The sequence below is a fragment of the Ptychodera flava genome, chromosome 6 (assembly GCF_041260155.1).
Source record: "Ptychodera flava strain L36383 chromosome 6, AS_Pfla_20210202, whole genome shotgun sequence".
Taxonomy (NCBI): domain Eukaryota; kingdom Metazoa; phylum Hemichordata; class Enteropneusta; family Ptychoderidae; genus Ptychodera; species Ptychodera flava.
In genome coordinates this window covers 30,791,123-30,808,386 of record NC_091933.1, presented here as the reverse complement: position 1 = coordinate 30,808,386, position 17,264 = coordinate 30,791,123, and the positions used below count along the sequence as shown (strand labels likewise).

Below are 17,264 nucleotides of genomic sequence, written 5' to 3'. Positions count from 1 at the left end.
AGTTAAATGTTCAGAGTAAATAACAATGGGCACCCTTTTGTGAGAGTGTACACACTGAAAAGTTCCGAGTCTATTGGTATGCTTTGTGTTGGTCTTCATCGTAGCTCAATTTATTTGCGCTGTTATCGTGAAGTAGAAGTCAAATAGAAAGGCGAGATCCACCGATACTGTGTGCAATCTAAGTCATAGCACGGTAAAACGCGCCTCGAAATTGAAAATCTAAAGTTTTGCGAAAACTTTCCTTAAAAGAAACTTTGATGTTCGCTGTGATTTTTATTGTTGATTTTTTGCTGATCTTTTCCATTTCCCATCTCGGGAAATCAGTATAAATAGTGTAAATGAATTTGAGAGAGAGAGAGAGAGAGAGAGAGAGAGAGAGAGAGAGAGAGAGAGAGAGAGAGAGAGAGAGAGAGAGAGAGAGAGAGAGAGAGATGGCTCTCTTAAAATTAACGCGATTGGAACTAATTTGGAATAATTGGATCTTCGTATCTTTAAAATTTCTCAAACGTGTTAGGTGCCATATGGCTGAATGTTGCAATATTACAAATTAATTATAAAAACAGGTGTGTAACTTAAAAATAAAAGCAGATGACCTTACATTTGCAGATTAAAACGACCTTTACACTTCACCATCTAATTATCCCAAATTAGTTCCAATCGTGTTAATTAAAACAGTCGTATTGCTTACCATTTTCCATTCTGGGTGTACAAAATCAACGGCAGGGTATTCCAAGAATGAAGCGAAACCTTCATTGAGCCACAGATCATTCCACCATTTCAAGGTCACCAAATTACCAAACCACTATTTGTTTGCGGAAAAAAGAAAGATGCTAGATGGTAAAGATGGTAAAGGTAGAGACAATATAGGCACGTCGACGTCTGCTCTCCATAAGTTTTGTAAATCACAAATTCATAATTTGCATTGTTTGTCAACAATCGTGAAAATGTGGTTGCGTATGCTGCTGAACGATTCAGATATCTACATATGTATTATGCATATAGTTGAGGTCATTATGTATGATTTTGTACACTTGTCCAGTGTCCATCCAGAACTTGCGCCCTCCTAGTTTTGCGAAACTGTTTTGACAGTGAACGTTTACTGTTACATATACTAATAATACACACGTTGGAACGATTCATGACCTCCGTTCAAAGTTCACGAACATCGAAGCCGTCATCATTCGCCATGGCTAATTAGTGCTACGTGTGTTTGATATAATTTGAAAAATCTGCTATTCATAACAGCATTATCATGGTCAGACTGCTATAATATAACGAGCAATAATTGTTTCCTGTTCCTTGAAGGGGATCATTAATTTAAATTGTATTCCATTTAAATCGCACAAATACTGTATGTCCCCATCATAATCGGGTGTTCGTTAATTTGCGTGATTGCCATTGCGACTGGTTGTCCTGGAAATCGTGCGGAAATGAGCCAAACGCCATTAATGATATTTTCATGTTGTTATAAAACGAATATCTATTTCCGTGACCGTCTCTTATCCTCGCCGTCGTTCATGTTTTATTATTTTGACCTAGAATATTTCTGTCATATGCTGAAGATAAATTGACGACAGTTGTTCTCGTCTGTTATCATCAACACGGTATGAATGGGTTTGGCGCTCTCTACTGAATCACCGCATATTAAAAACACTATTCACTTTGCGTGCACCAACTTCACGTCTGCTTCAGTGACTGTCTTGCACGACTTAATGATAATTGCAACATACTTCCAGTCTTCTGAGCCCACGGTTACAATATAAAAATGGATATAAGATGCTTTTTGGCTATCGATATTCACCCAGCTTTGTGAAAATTAGATCGAGCTTGTGGTTATTTACATTGAAATCGATGCATGCGGGCTTACCATGTGCGCCAGTTCATGTGCCACAATGGTGGCTACATCAAACATATGATCCGTAGAGTCCTGGTTCGGGTCGTAAAGCATGTAATCATCTCGATATACAATCAAGGCCCAATTTTCCAAACCGCCTGATATAAAGGTCGGGGCAGCGATCATGTCTGTTGGGGAATGAGATGCAGACACGATCAATCATGGTTAATGCTCCTTTTTCATTAAAATCACGACTGTGAACCATGGGGGTCGTTATTCAGCGGTTTGTTTTGAAATGTCGGCCGAGCGTTGATAAGTCATCCTGATGTGTCCAATGGCTGTCTCCACCCTGACAGTATGCATTCCCAACACAAATCACGTTATGTTGTGTGTCTGTGTTAAGTTTTTAGAGGCTATAATTCTAAAAAATTGATTTAGTCACGTTGCAATGTCGAAAAGGAATTCACCGGGAAAATTTTTTACGTCGTTTATATACTCGGTATAACTGTGTAATTAATCTTGTCATAACTTATTCCTTGTGAAAATTTTCTGACTTGACCGGCGAAACGACTTTTGTTTGAAGAACTGTCGCCCGGCAGAACGTACCATTCCCGGGGTGCTCGCTTGTCCATACGTGTTGAAAACCGCTGATGCCACCTTTATCGAAGGTAGATTAAATACAAGATCAAAATTAAACCCTAAAGAGGCTGTGTCGTTTTTCATCAGCCGGAGAAAATATCGGCTTCCGATAATATACTAATGTGAGTTGAGATATTTTGTAGGGTGTTGTAAAGGCATCAAAAGGCACAAATATTTGTCTTGTCATATTCTTCACTGCATTGTATTTCCTATCCTAGCAAGAGTTACAAAAACTGTTTTCCTCTCACTTAGATAAATATGTACACCAGTCTGTTGAGCCGCAGAGCGACGGCCTGACAGCGGAGCTCCGCCGCTGGCACTTGCAGCACGAACTGATGTAGTAGTCTCACCGTTGGAAAATGTTTGCTGATATACTTCTGAGAATTCCTCATAGACGTTTGTTTGTGATTTTGACTGTACATGAGATGATATGGAGGGATTTTATCCATGAATGCGAACAACATTTTACTTTTTACGACCTTAATAACACTTGTGAAACCAATGGAGTGCATAGTATACGTCAAGTGGCCTTCCGCATAGATTCTAGCAATACGCAGCCCGACCCTATACTATCGCCGGTGTATGTAGTCAGGTAATATGTGTTTTTCAGTTGCCTAAGGTTTTGATTTGACAAGCCCTGCAAACAGTCTAAAGGCCAGCTGTGAGATAGTAAGTGACGATAGTAAATTAATAAAACTTCCGACACTGTGCAAGTCACGTTGTGTTTTATTTGCTGTATTGCACCTGTTTCCGGATAGCTATCGAACGGACGCTATAAATGGATGGGTCAAGGAATTCGAAATCTCATAAATATATATGTAAAAGGTAAAATATCTTGGCGAGTTTTGTTGCTGAAAATGGCGTTGACTTTGTTTCTCTCGTTGGTGTAGATTTGGTTGAGCGATCTGAACTTGCTATATCACACATAACGACGTATGTTCTTATAAAACACACTAAATATGCCGTAATTTGTATGTGTTTAGCAAAGATGGAGCAAAAACCGACGAGGCGAGAAGACATCTCTGACGTTGAAATGATCTATCCGGGGACTTTCACGTGACACAACAAGAGATTCTGTCAAACTATGGACAACTCTATCAACTGAACGAGAGTACTTTGTACGTTTTTCACCGTAAAACGTCGTACACACTTTTGAATCTTTCACAAACAGGTTAACGAAGCAACGTGACTATCATTCTACTATAACTGCCGTTTAGTTTTCTTTACAGAGATCTTGTAAAAATTCAATTGAGGGACCAAACGCACTAGAAGAAGTAAAATTTTTCCAAACGAACAGATAATGACATTATAATTACACTCGATACTGACTGGACGTCAGTTCAAATGGGCCGCCATGTGCCGCCGAAAAGCTACCGCATACCCACACTTGTTCAGAACTGTACTGTGATGGAATTGATGTATGAAAGGAATTTGTGACATTTTGTCAAATTGCCCTGTTTGGGTATTTTAAGGGGCTTTTTGTGTACTAATGCGTTCATGTTAATCCCTGAACTTATTTGGTATTTGAGTGGATATTAGTGGCGAGTATCAAGATTGAGCACTATTTTTATTTGTCCTAAACTTTCGAGCATTTTCATATAGTCTTGGAGCAAAGCTGGGTTAAAGTGACTTGGCGCTTGTAACATTTTAATATAGCTTTCAGTTGCGGGATGATTCACACAGATGGAATCTCTTGATGACAAAGTGGCCAATAGATTGATAATTTGTCACTTCAGTGTAAACTGGTACACAGCGGAATCGTCAGCTGGGTTTTATAGCAGGGCATCAGAAATATTCTTACCCATTTTTGGTATCGGATGTTTGATCTGGAAAGAATTTTCAAAGTAAGTCAACATCTGAACTCCAATTTCTAGTGCGTACTCTGCAGCGTGGATTCTCGTCGGTTCAGCCCAAACCCTGAACTGTATGGGGGAAAGAAGAGAGAATCGTGAAACACAGATATACATTTTCTGAAGGAGCCACCAGAGAGAGTAATTTTCGACTTTGACCGGAAAAATCGTTCTAATGAATGAAACTGTCGCCAAATGTACGTACTTGAAACCGTTTAAAGTCTAACTTTTGAAATGTGCCAGATACCATGATAGACAATTAAATGCATTCGTTCAACCATAGACTGTAGAGTCCATGGTGTAACGTTGTAGACGATGTTAGTACTTGTTTGCAGAACATCGTCGTAAAATAACAGGCCTCTTTACGGATTCAAAGTTTCACTGATGCTTGTTTCTTCCGAGTCGTAAAAATACAGTCCTCTTTACGGCTTGGCAAATGCTACGTCAGTTATTTGTTTCTGTCGTTTACGCTCGATAACATGTCTGATGTTTGTCTTGTCAGAATGTTCAAAATGATTTCTACAAACAATTACTAAGAAATCATCAGCGAACTTCCAGTAATTTTCGGATTTCCATGAAACTACACTGAGACTCTCTTTTTTGTCTTCATACAGCATGTTGAACACAAATTGATAAATCTTGACACGATAGTAAGTTTATACATCCTTCTCTCGGCGAAAATAGTAGTTAAATTTATCCCAAAAAGACTATTATATCAGTCATTTCATTCAATGGTCTTTAAAAGATTAATGTAGCATGAAGGCAGATTGAATAGGGTATGTTTACTTTTTTTCGAAACACCTGACTTTTAACATCTCGTTTGTGTGCCCCAAGCTTCATTCGTGTGTGCCCTGAGTTTGGCATTTTAAATTCATAACTTTTGTCAGTAGATGCTTTGTTGCCATTGAACTAGCAATTGTCCTATCGATAATTTGCGACTCGTAAAGACGACTGAATATGTTTGTTATTTCCAGTTCTCTTCTTCAGTTGGTTCATATGTTTATAATAGTTGTTCTGTATATACATAGCTCCTGATCGTTTAAAAATTGCAGTAAATCATCAACTATATCACGCAGGGGAATAGATAAATATTTGAATGATTGCAACGCATCAGAAAAATTGTAGTAATTACATCATATGATTGAAATACGAGGCAATTAACGTACTTGTATCCCAGTTGAGGTTTCTCGCTCGAGACTCGGAAAGTCAAGCAAGGCGAACGAGATGTGGTAGGTTGACATCGGGACAGTAATATCGAAATATGTGGTATTCCACGACCCGTCCTCTGTGGTCGTACTGCGTATCTCTGGCATGTTAGAAAGCGCCTTTCTGGTTGGTCGATGTGTTATTGATATGTTGAACGTTGCCTTCAGCTGAGGCTCGTCTAAGCACGGGAAGGCTTTCCGGGCACAGTCAGGCTGGAAACTGGTCAGAGCGACCCATCTGCGGTGAAGACAAAAGGCAAAAATGAGCTTGAAATTGATACGAGTAGGACTTAAAAGTTGAACAGAATGCTCGCATTCGGTGGCAAATGAGCGGCCTTGTTCTTCATTCGAATTACATGCAAACGTTGGAGGACACAGATGTTCAAAACTGATTAGATGCCGTAAAATAAATTCTTTGTTTGCCGTCCGCGTGCTGATAGATTTACAGAGAAAATCAAGAAAACAGACACAATGTTAACACTCTTACAAATAAAAACATCATTTTTCTAAAAGAAACGAAATTGCAATTGAGCTTGTGTTTTTGTCTGTGTTTGTTTTCCCTGGCTGGCTGGTAGGTTTTTCAAAAATCCATGACGGCAAACAAAGAATTTTCTTTAAGTGGCCTTATTGAAATATAAAACTGAAAGACGTCACCGATCCTGTTTACCTGATTGCATTTCAGGTAAACATTTCAGGTTTTGATTTGCATGTCAGGCCAAGTAGGGACCTTGCTCGGAATTCTATATTAGGGAAACAGCGAGATAATTAAAAAAAAGATTTCTTGAAAACCGACATCCTAGTTCTCCCAACACATTCACACCAAGTCACAGGCCACGTTGACTCAAAAAATGTACAAATTCTAGATGGGGATCTCAGATATTTGAAAAGCGGCGTCAAGGAGGTTCTGTATATCCGGGGTTACAACCATTTCGTCATAGAGGCATTGGTCGGTATAAATTACCCAAAGTCTATGACCCGATTTTGATGTCACCTGTCCGAAAGGCTAGGATATTTAATTTAGAGTGGTCAATCTGCTGATGAACGTTGGAATGTTGGAACCGAAAATTTCAGTGACAATAACTTATCGAAAGCTAAGTTTTGACTTATACCAGCTTTCGACACAAATGAATTTCCGTACACGAACAGTGAGATTATCTTCTTCGTCACAATCGATGTTCAAAAACAGCCATTTAGTTTCATTATGAACATTTCAAATAACTGTTTGAATTGGCCAATCATTGAGTTTCACTCGGGCGTCACGCGAAAGTGCGCCGGCATCCACACCTGTAGAAGGAGCATTCGATGCTGAACTCGACAGACTCGACATCTTCATAGTACTTTGAAGATATGGTATTCTTTGACATGCATTTACGTCGATAATGGTATGATTGGAACTACAACAGCAAATAAGTATTTTTTCAATTTTATCAGAAGTAGCAACATAAGCAGTAGCAACTACAACTACTTTCCTGTGTTTCCTTACGTAAAAGTTAGATTCTGGTGCGGCTGACTTTCCTTCAGCAACTATGGACAACACGCCCGTTTTACCATATAAGGATACATGCAAATTTAAAATGAATTAGCAAGTGTGATTGGTCATTGGCAAACGGTATGCATGGCTTGTTCACTTTTATGGTGGACAAATAGCAACAGATATTTCCTGTCAAGACGCATGACGCACGAGTTGATCAATATATGACCGTAATCCCTGAATGACATGTATCAAAATTATCACGAGGACGAAGTGGCGGCCTTAGTGAAAGATTCGTGGAATCTGTGCGCTTCGCTACTTAGGTAGAAAGCTGGGTTAGGGAGCGTTCAGTTATTATGGCCGGGGGTAGGCCGGCAAATTCTTCCTGCGCATCAGTCAAAATAAGTGAACCCCCCTACCCATTGTACCAAAAAAATTGATGACCCCCTTTTAAGATGACAAAAATGTCATGACCCCCCCCCCCCACATTGCTTGAGTAATATATATTATAGCCCAAACATGGGACTATGTGCCCGAGGGTAGATGACCATTTGCCCGACGTAAGGAGGGCAAATGGTCTCCTGCCCCGAGGGTACATAGTCCCTTGTTTGGGCTATAATGTTTTTATTACATGTCTCTCTTACAGTTTTCACTCAAAATATTTAGATTTATTTGCAAATGATAATCAAATGCTTTATTTCCATCTTAGTTGAAAATCCGTTCAAAATGGAACGATTTTTATCATCGAATGGCGCATTGATATATTTAAACTACTATTATGCGGTTTATCATTTTTTTCCGCAAATTTTTCCTAAACCGGATTTTCCTATGCAAAACATGAAATTTCAACATTTTTACATCAAAACGTTGTCAAGTTGAAAATAGTTCCGGTCCACTTTCAGTCCAGTGATGACCATGCGGCCTGCGACGTCATCGACGAGTTACCATTGAATCCTATGGAGCGCGCGACGTTCGATATACGAGGCATGACGAGGCATGTAGGCCTAATAAAGCAAATTTTTGCGCAAGCGTGTGCCATGTGTACAAAATTTTGATATTTGGATTTAATTGATAATCAGCTGTTGATAATGTTGATTTACTATACATGGTAGTCTATGAGAAAACTATGTAATACTTTTTCAATACAAAACTATATCTATGCATTTATAATTATTTGATAATTGACATAATAGTACTTAATTGGAATAGGGTTGTTACAACTGGTATGTGGGCAAAAAAATTGACTTTACAATTTTATCAAAACTGTTCATCCACTATACATGGGAGTCTATGACAAAATTGTGAATAATTTTTTTCCGATGAAAAACTTGCTATACTTGTGCATATACAGACGTTGAATAATTAACATAATTGTACTTGATTAGAATATGATGGTTAAAGGTGCGTATTATGTGTACAAGAAATCTGATTTTGGAATTTCACTAAAATGTCCATCCACTATACATGGGAGTCTATGAGGAAACTATGATGATTTTTTTTCAAATACAAAAAGTGGTAAATCTGTGTATTTATGTACTCTCGATTATTAATATTAATGTACTTGATTAGACTAGGGTGGTTACAAATGGATATGTGTGCAAGAAATTGGATTTTAGAATTTCACCGAAATGTTGATTCACCATTCATTGGAGTCTATGAGAAAACTATGAATAATTTTTATACAATGCTAGACTAAATTAATTTGTGCTTTTATAGGTGCTTGATAATTGATACAAATACACTTGATTCAAATAGGGTATTTGAAAGTTCAGATGTCGACAACAATTATGATATTGGAATTTCACTTAAAAGTATACTTTCACTTTTCATGGTATTAGTAGTCTACAGGTAACTGTTTAATAATTTCCCCGACAAAACTTGCTATATCCCTGATATGTAAGTAATAGGAATTGTTCATTTCCCTCAGTGAGCTGGATTTACAATAAGACAAGCCTCAAAGTTGCCTAGTCAAGATGTTCATGTGACAAATAATTATGGTTTTGTTCGGATTTACATTGAAATAATGAAATCATGCAGCGAATCATTTTTATCTCTCAGAATATTTCTGAACACTGAAGCTGCTTTTAGACGTGACGGGACGGATACTTATGAAAATTAAGTGACCCCCCTCTGAGCTGTTTAAAAAATACATGACCCCCCCTCCCCTTGCGGTTTTCAAATTTAAGGTGACCCCCCTGGATTTTGCCGGCCGACCTCAGGCCGTAATAACTGAACGCTCCCTTATATACCTCATGACTTATGAAAAATACACCTCCGCTGCACAGCAATGGATCGGTATTGTGTATCGGTAATAGGAAGCATTCGTTCTCGAGAAACGGTTTTTATTGATCGATATTTCAAGCGGTTAAAATGGAAACTGTTCCATTTTGACAATATTCCAGTAATTGTTTAACGTGAGGTGTTTTGTGCCCTTCGTGAGAGGAAAAAAGTCGCAATGTTGAGAGTTGAGGACGGAACAATTAATTCTCCCGACCAGTGCTTCTTGTAAATACACTCCTACGCGATAAGCATTTAAGACTGAACGGATATTATTCCTTGGTTGGATCGACCTACAGAGTGGAGTCTGGGCTCTCACCTCTAATATCCTGGCACGTGTTGTTGAGTATGACGATTTATTGTTGAAAATGAGATGACCCCTAAACGGCACGCAAGTTTTGAACAGACGTCAGGAATGACAGGGGCATAAAAAAGGATGCTTAATTTTTAAATATTTTGCGGAGGCAACATGAGATATATATTAATGAGAAGTCTCTTCTGTGGACTGAACCATCGCCACAAACTATTCATCTAATGTTTGTATGCTGGGGGATCTGGCTTCTCAGGCAGCCAGAAAACAAGCGCGTTTCTCGTTGGAAACACAAAATTGCTCTGAAAATCAGAACGCCTAACAAGGTCATTATCATATCAGCTTGCTAACGAGATACAAACTAAATTCTCCTCGTATGATAATTTGGTTTCCAGAATAATGGCTGCTAAGCACGTCGTCACAATGCGAGTCTCATCGGCCTTTGTATACGTTGAGAGATGCGCATAAAATGCCCACAGCGCCCTGATTGTTTGTCTGTGTTATGTGCAAAGTCACGACATAAAACAGCCCGTGTCAAAGGCTCACGAAGTTACAAGTGTCTTTCCTTTGAAAGATGAGTATGTGTAACGATCTTAAGAGACCTTCAGATTCTGTTTGGTTCATTGATGTTTATTGAACAAGGGTAAAGCGCAGGTGTGACTCCTGAGGCGTCGCGAAACGTTTATTTGGGGAAGTATACTTGGCAGATGAGATCAAGTTCGCTGCATAAGCCCGTCAGCCTAAATATACCGATTCAGAAATACTGCCCAAACAAAGAAAAGCGGGCGATCTTTCCTTTTGCACTCAAATCTGAGAGCTTTCAATTCTCTATAAGGGCAGCTTTTTACTGACAAAATGGTCCCTTTATTTTCAACGCTAACTCGGATTCGGTGTGCCTATATTTCTTGCCGTTAAAAATGAAGATTATTATATTATAAAATTATAAAACTCTGTTACCAACAGTTATTGGGTTAGGTACATGTACCGCGGCTGTACACATGAGTGTACTCCATTTGCACAGGTGGCGATCGATTCCTCTTTGCCCTAAATATATGGCATTTTCCTTCCGTTGATGGCGCGCATCGTGTAATCTTATACCGTTATGAGATTAATAAAATTTGTATGGCTACTATCGCAACCCTCACAAAACTTTGAATATAAACAGCATTAATCGTTCCATCGCCCATTGTGCGGAAAATATCTTATTTAATTGTTCGCGTTATAAAATTAATGTAGTCTTGATACATTACATAAAGCCATAAATTCCAATAACGCTACGTCAAAAGATTAGATTTGTCCTGAAACTCGACTCCTGTGAGGCTCCGTGTAACTGCAAATATCCGGCCTGTAATGGCGTTGCGTTCTGCTGCGATTTGTCAAACAGAGCCCCTGGTCTATGCAGACAAATATATCGCAGAGCTGCGAAGGATTAATGTGTCCAATCTGTGTTTTGTGTTTCCGAAATCCAACAAAACTAATGGTTTTTCGGCTGTGAGGGTTGCCGAGAGGGCGATAAATTACGCTTTCGAGCTGTTCATTTCATAACGTATTTGTTCCACTGATGAAGAAACTGACAACAGAAAATGGAAATTGAATGAATCACGAGGCGGCAAGAATACAAAATATTACTTTTAAATGAGCATCCAGTGTACATTATAGGAGACATTGATTATTTCGACACAGATAGGCACAGGGAAATTTTACAGATCATGGTCACTTCATCTGAAAGAGTTAATAACTTTACAAAATATGTTTAAAAAATGAATTTCGGTCTTTTAAACTACGGTGCTTGCCAAGGGTTTACAATTTGTAAAGGGTATTGGTTTTAAGCTTACTATATCTGGTTTTTCTATGGTTGCGTGTCTTTCACCTGAGTATGCCTCTGGTGTCTCTGACCAGTCTGTCTGTCTGTCTGTCTGTCTGTCTGGCTGGCTGTCTGTCTGTCTTTCTGGCAACTTCTGTGCGTCTGTCTGACTGTCCACCCGCCCGCCGAATAACTGATTCTCCAGATCGATGTTCGCCCCAGTATACAGTTTATAGTTTGAGTGCGCCTGGCGCCTTTCTGTTGTCCCCTGCTGCCTTCCATTGGCAAAAGCGTGCAACATGTTATATGACTGTAAATTTATTGTATACCACGATTTTTTTGTAAGAGAGAGTGAACATTTGAAAGTGAAGTATGTAGAAAACGTGTTGTGTGGGCCTCTTTTTTTTCAATCCTACATTCAATGAACTATTTATTGACAGTCTGCACTGCAAATATGTTAACAAGGGTCATACGGGGATGTCCGTCTTTAGCTGCATTTGACGACATGTAATGTCACCGACAGTTCACAAGAGTAGACAAACCTCCCCCAAACGTCCTTTTCCCTGTAATCAATGGCAAGGTCTAAACTTAGAGGTAGAGTGCACCCCGGGAAGAGTTTTCTGACATCCACATTGTGGTAATACTCTGTTGTGTGCACTCGTTTTAGAGCCAGTGGAGAGTGACTGGAGTTTAGCCGTCTTGTTTTTGTGAAAATCGAAAAAATGTTATATTCTCCCAAGGTTTGACACATGGTATGGCGGCCATTTTGAATTTTCAAGATAGGCAAATTTTAGGTCATTTGTTTCTCTGAACCCAACTTTGTAAGATTATCCCTGATTTTTGTTCTTGATAAAAAAGAAAGACTGTTTAGTTATTCCTTAGGGGAAGGGGCAGAAAACGCCTCTTCAAGGCATGTATTACCTGAGGAGGGGTGGAAGGTAGGTGGAAGGCGGACCAGCGATCATTTGTGTTGTCCTGTGGAAATGGTTCTTGTTTTGAGTCGTGTACATGCATGATTGCTGCTGACCAACACAGCTTATATAATCGATAGACAGGATCGCTTTGAGTGGTGACTGCGCTAGTTCCGCGTGACACTATTGAAATCGTATTGTATGGTCACTGAAGCAAGCAGCTTTAGAAATGGTCTCGTTTTCAAATGTTCAAATGAGCAATCATGACGATCGCCCATGGCAATAAATCAAGGGTGCCATTTGTTTATAATGTGCGTGTGCCATGTTGTCATGACGTCGCCATCTTCGATCTGAGAAACATATCAGGAGAGATATAAATCAATTAATAGCACTCTCCCACCCATCGAAGCGGGCATTGCACCTTCATTACATTAATCGAAGCCTGACCTTGTTCATTATTTGTGGTTGTTAAAAACGGGGAAAGAAGCTGATTTCAAAATCCAACGTTGAAGATATTTTATCATCGTATTTGTAGAACAATTCATGTCCAGATTTTGTAGTGACAAGACAGAGTTGCAGTGTCTTATTTCTTGATTATAGTACTTGTTTTTATCAAGGTCATGTCATATGCAGTTCAACTGATAAAAAGCTATAACGCAGCCATTGTTTCAGCGACATTGGCATAGCGTCCATCATTGTCATCGTCTCTGCAGTTGTCTTTTAGCGCTAAAAACCAGAAAACACCTCGGCAACCCGATATGACTCGTTTGCGAAATTTCCACGCAGACAGTTTGTGTGTCCTAAGGCCAAACTTTCAAGACCATAAAGTTGAACAAATAAACTACACCCCTTGTCTGAGTGAAAGTAATAGGAAACAGATTGGTCCAGTGGGATACAAAATTGAACGTGCATTTTACTGCGAAAGGTTGAAGCAAGGGATATCCAAATCGAGTTTGCTAAAATATTTCACTGCTCAGAGATCATGAATAAATAATGTTATTAGCGATTGGTCAATCACCCTGGTACAAACGTCCCAATCAAAGTTGGAATAATCACATTTCTGTCCAGTGACATGAGATTCTTCAGGTCATGCGAAATTGGAACAGCGTATTTTGCGAACAATAGCGGCGTTGCACACAGGAATCGTTATAAATGCACGATTAATGATGCAATCTCTTTGGTGACGCATGTAGTTTCCCCGAGGACAAATATCGTCTTCTCGAATCTTCAGTATCAAAGTTAAGTGTACCTTCCGACTCCTGTCATTCCCCTGAAGACCTGATCAATAGTTTACATTTATTCATTTCAATAATGACATTCTCTTGTTTGACGATTCAATATTTGATCAGTTAAGTCAGTTTACTGTTAGGGATGTACACGTGATAGTCAAGGGGTCTTCAGCGAACACTGATATGATGTACCTGATATCAGCCTCTGTACATTCGGCATGATCAGTTGTAACGTTAACCATGAAATTTTCACTGTGTGGTAAATGTATTGCAATTACCGTTGACATCTCGCGGTTTGAGAGCTCAATATGATAGGGACAAATAATCGTTAATTGAAATCTGAAATCATTAGTGGCTCGGGTGCTTTTAAATCTAGGTTGTTTGAATATTTGTACGAGCCGTCTTTTGATGGGTATCTATACGAGTGGTGATGATTTTGCGCTCGCATTGCATGCACGGCGAGTACATGCAAAACTAGTGAACATCACTCGCATAGTTGTTGACTGTCTTTGCAGTTCGAAACGTTTTTACAAAAATACAAATAGCTATTTTTTTTCATGGTTACTTTATGCGAAACGATCACGAGAAGGCAGTTCTAGTTCACGGTGGTTCGGCGATGGGAACTGACGGCAGCTCCTGCAAAAAAAAAATCAGCCTTGGATGTTTAACCCTTTCACCCCTCTCCCTCTCCATGTACTGGGGTCCAAACGCCATATCAAAGTTTTGTGGCGAAGGTATTAAAACATGCCTCTCGGGCAGTGATGAAACAAATACTGTAACAAAAACGCTTTGGTATTTCTTCCGATTTTTTTTTCAATTTTGAAAGGTAGAGGAGCGATTATCAGGCATGACAAACGGTGAGTTGAATCTGACTGTAACGTCACGCTACAACTTAGCATCTATTCATCTTGTACAATTGATGTTGCGAGTACTGGGTGGGGAAGTCTCTCGACGTTGTTTCAAATTTCCCACGTGGCGTACTCTTAGGGCCTGCTGATCAGGGAAAACGCTGGGTCCGGTCAGTTGCTACCTCTTGACTGTTTGTGCGTTGATATTTTTCAGATACCACACGGAACAGTGGAACTTCAATTCAGATACACTTGATTAACTCCAGTACACTAAATGCCAACCTGGGAGAAGTGCGATGAACCATTCCATGTACCTGGAAGAAGGTCTCTTGGTATAGCTTCCAGTTTTGAGATGGAGTTTCTTAACTGACTACACCACCTAGAGAATCTCGCACAGATAATAACACATCCATACCTGTGTACATGAATGTATGTATTGCATATTCATGTATACATGTCACGTATTCGTATTTCACACCAAGCATTTTATTGTACACACATACCGACCTACCTTACTCTCTAACTACCTACCTTTATATTATATTATATTATATTATATTATATTATATTATATTATATTATATTATATTATATTATATTATATTATATTATATTATATTATATTATATTATATTATATTATATTTCATGACATAAGCTTGTGTCATCATATCATATCATATCATGCCACACATATCATACGGTTACATAATCACGCGATCAATATCGATATCACGGTTTCGAAGCCTTTGTTTTCAGTAAAGTGGCTTTAGAGCTGATGCACAAAGAAATCCTCCGCCGTCATCGCCCGCACAAAACTCAAACGCTGGCTTTCCTTTCTCGGTGTCAAAATTGTACATTACTGCAAAAGAGATTTAAGACACTGCAAAGAGGGTTTAAATTACAAAGGCTTTGTGATGAATCGTGTATTTAGGCAATGGATTGAACTTTGAAAGAACACAGAGGACGCCTGGAAGGGAGATCTGTTGAGTATATCTAGTCCTTTCTATGCCTCCAATGTAATGTGACTGACCATGTGGCGGAAAAAAAGTCATGGCAAATTCTTTAGCAGATACTGACATGGAGGCATGGGAAACAGCGTAAAGACCGGAGTGATCACTGTTTGGAGTGTAATCAGATCATAATAACGCACGGAGAGAGGATGTTGTTGTGATCTCTGCTATGTCCCGGTTGGTTACTATCGTTCCTAAACTGTGCATCGATCAGTCGTTGAGACTGTTAGCCAGTTTGATACGACTTGGATACTGTCAAATAGAAACCAACTGCATGGGCGACCAGTCAGTTTGTCAGTCAATCTGTCAACTGGAATGCATTAGTCAGGTACATTTCATTCGTCTATACCGTTACCTTTATCGCAGTTACCTATCTCTAGTTTGTAAACCTGGCTAGAAAGCATCCACCAGGTCGGCTGGCCATGAAACAACACTACGTGCTATCAGATGCTACAATTTCATTACTCTGTGTTTCGAAATAGGATTAATGAGAAAGACTGCGTTGCGCTTTCTTCACAAGGCTTTGTTGGATAGCCGGGCGATCTTGTCACCGTGCCAGCAACGTATGGCGGCCAAGTTAATCGCAGAGTCGCGGAGCTGAGGTGATCAGCGAGTCGTCAATCATACTGCCAATAAGTCAATCAGTAAGTCGACAGATCTGTCAATCATCCCGAAGAGCAGTCATTCACGCTTGGCATTAATCTTCTCCTTTTCATTTTGGGGGATGGAAGGCGAGGGCGAGTGGCATTGGGGTTATTGTCAAACGGGAAGCAGCAGCGAAACTGATCTCCGATAATGAAAGACCCTCCCAGCAGCTTGTCTTTTGCTGTGTTTCTTTATTTCAAATGGTTCAAAACGCCACAGGCAATGCAGCGGTCATTGCCTGTGGTACAACAAATCAGTGCCTCTGTTTACACCGTGGCCGATTTTGTTTTCTTTCAATTTTGAAGGTAAACCATGAATGTTCCACCGTAATCGTCCTCCCCTCTCTGTCTTCCCTCTAAGCGAGTGCTTAATTTCGTTTTGTTTTCTGTCCTTCCCCTCGGTACACGCCGTGGAAAGAAAATAAGTGAACAACATGGTTGATTGGCATAATCCGTTTCTGGCAGTGCACTCATTTTTTCCGACCCAGTAAGCCGTAACAGGCAAAGCACACTTGTCAATGGTTAAATTGTCGCCCACAGACAGTTTTCTGTTGTTATGGCTTTTGAGAGACTGAGACTAATAACAAGGTACATTACCCAGCCGTAATTTACCGTACCGCTGTCTCGTACCTGAAGCACGCAAGCCATCAGCGCAGTACGAATGCTACTGGAAGCTCAGGGGCACAAGCTTTCTTGTGAAATTATTTTAAAGCATAGTGGATTTTTGCTAATAGCATCATTTTAGAAATAATGGGTTTCTCTGGCACACAGGCCGAAGAACATTTCTGCTGTTGCTACGCGATTGCAAAATGTCTTTTCGCATGAATAAATCGCGTTCACATACTAAGGCGATGCATGCATCAAATACATCGATGAAATGACGGAACGGGGACGGATTTCAGCTGATGACTGCCTATTATATCCAACCATATCTTGACACGAGGCACATTTTCAGAGAAGTGGATTTGCGGCAAAGATCTGATGACGTACTCTGCGCATGTCACAAAAAGGGACGAGTCCTGTGTTGACGGAGGGGATTAGTAGTGCACGTGGGCTAAAGCGGAAAATCTCCATCTCAAAGTTTATTACCAAGAGGCATAATAAGCACTTTGTTTTTATCCAGCTACTGTGATGTTCTCAAGCCCTTGGGAAACATCGATGTATCGATGTGAGCACATATTAGGCAATCCCTTCGGCGAGATTTCAAAGAATGAGAGGAAAATAACTCGA

General features: G+C 39.7%; 1 protein-coding gene across 1 annotated transcript in view; it reads right to left on the bottom strand.

Annotated features, from left to right (window-relative positions):
• Positions 1 to 17,264, bottom strand: part of LOC139135460 (aminopeptidase N-like) — a 29,726-nt gene that overhangs the window by 10,197 nt on the left and 2,265 nt on the right. The window contains exons 2-5 of the mRNA XM_070702855.1: positions 5,490 to 5,766; positions 4,275 to 4,395; positions 1,868 to 2,022; positions 689 to 802 (exon numbers count right to left, since the gene is read on the bottom strand). Coding sequence (XP_070558956.1) covers positions 689 to 802; positions 1,868 to 2,022; positions 4,275 to 4,395; positions 5,490 to 5,766 — 667 coding nt within the window. The remainder of the gene's footprint in view (positions 1 to 688; positions 803 to 1,867; positions 2,023 to 4,274; positions 4,396 to 5,489; positions 5,767 to 17,264) is intronic.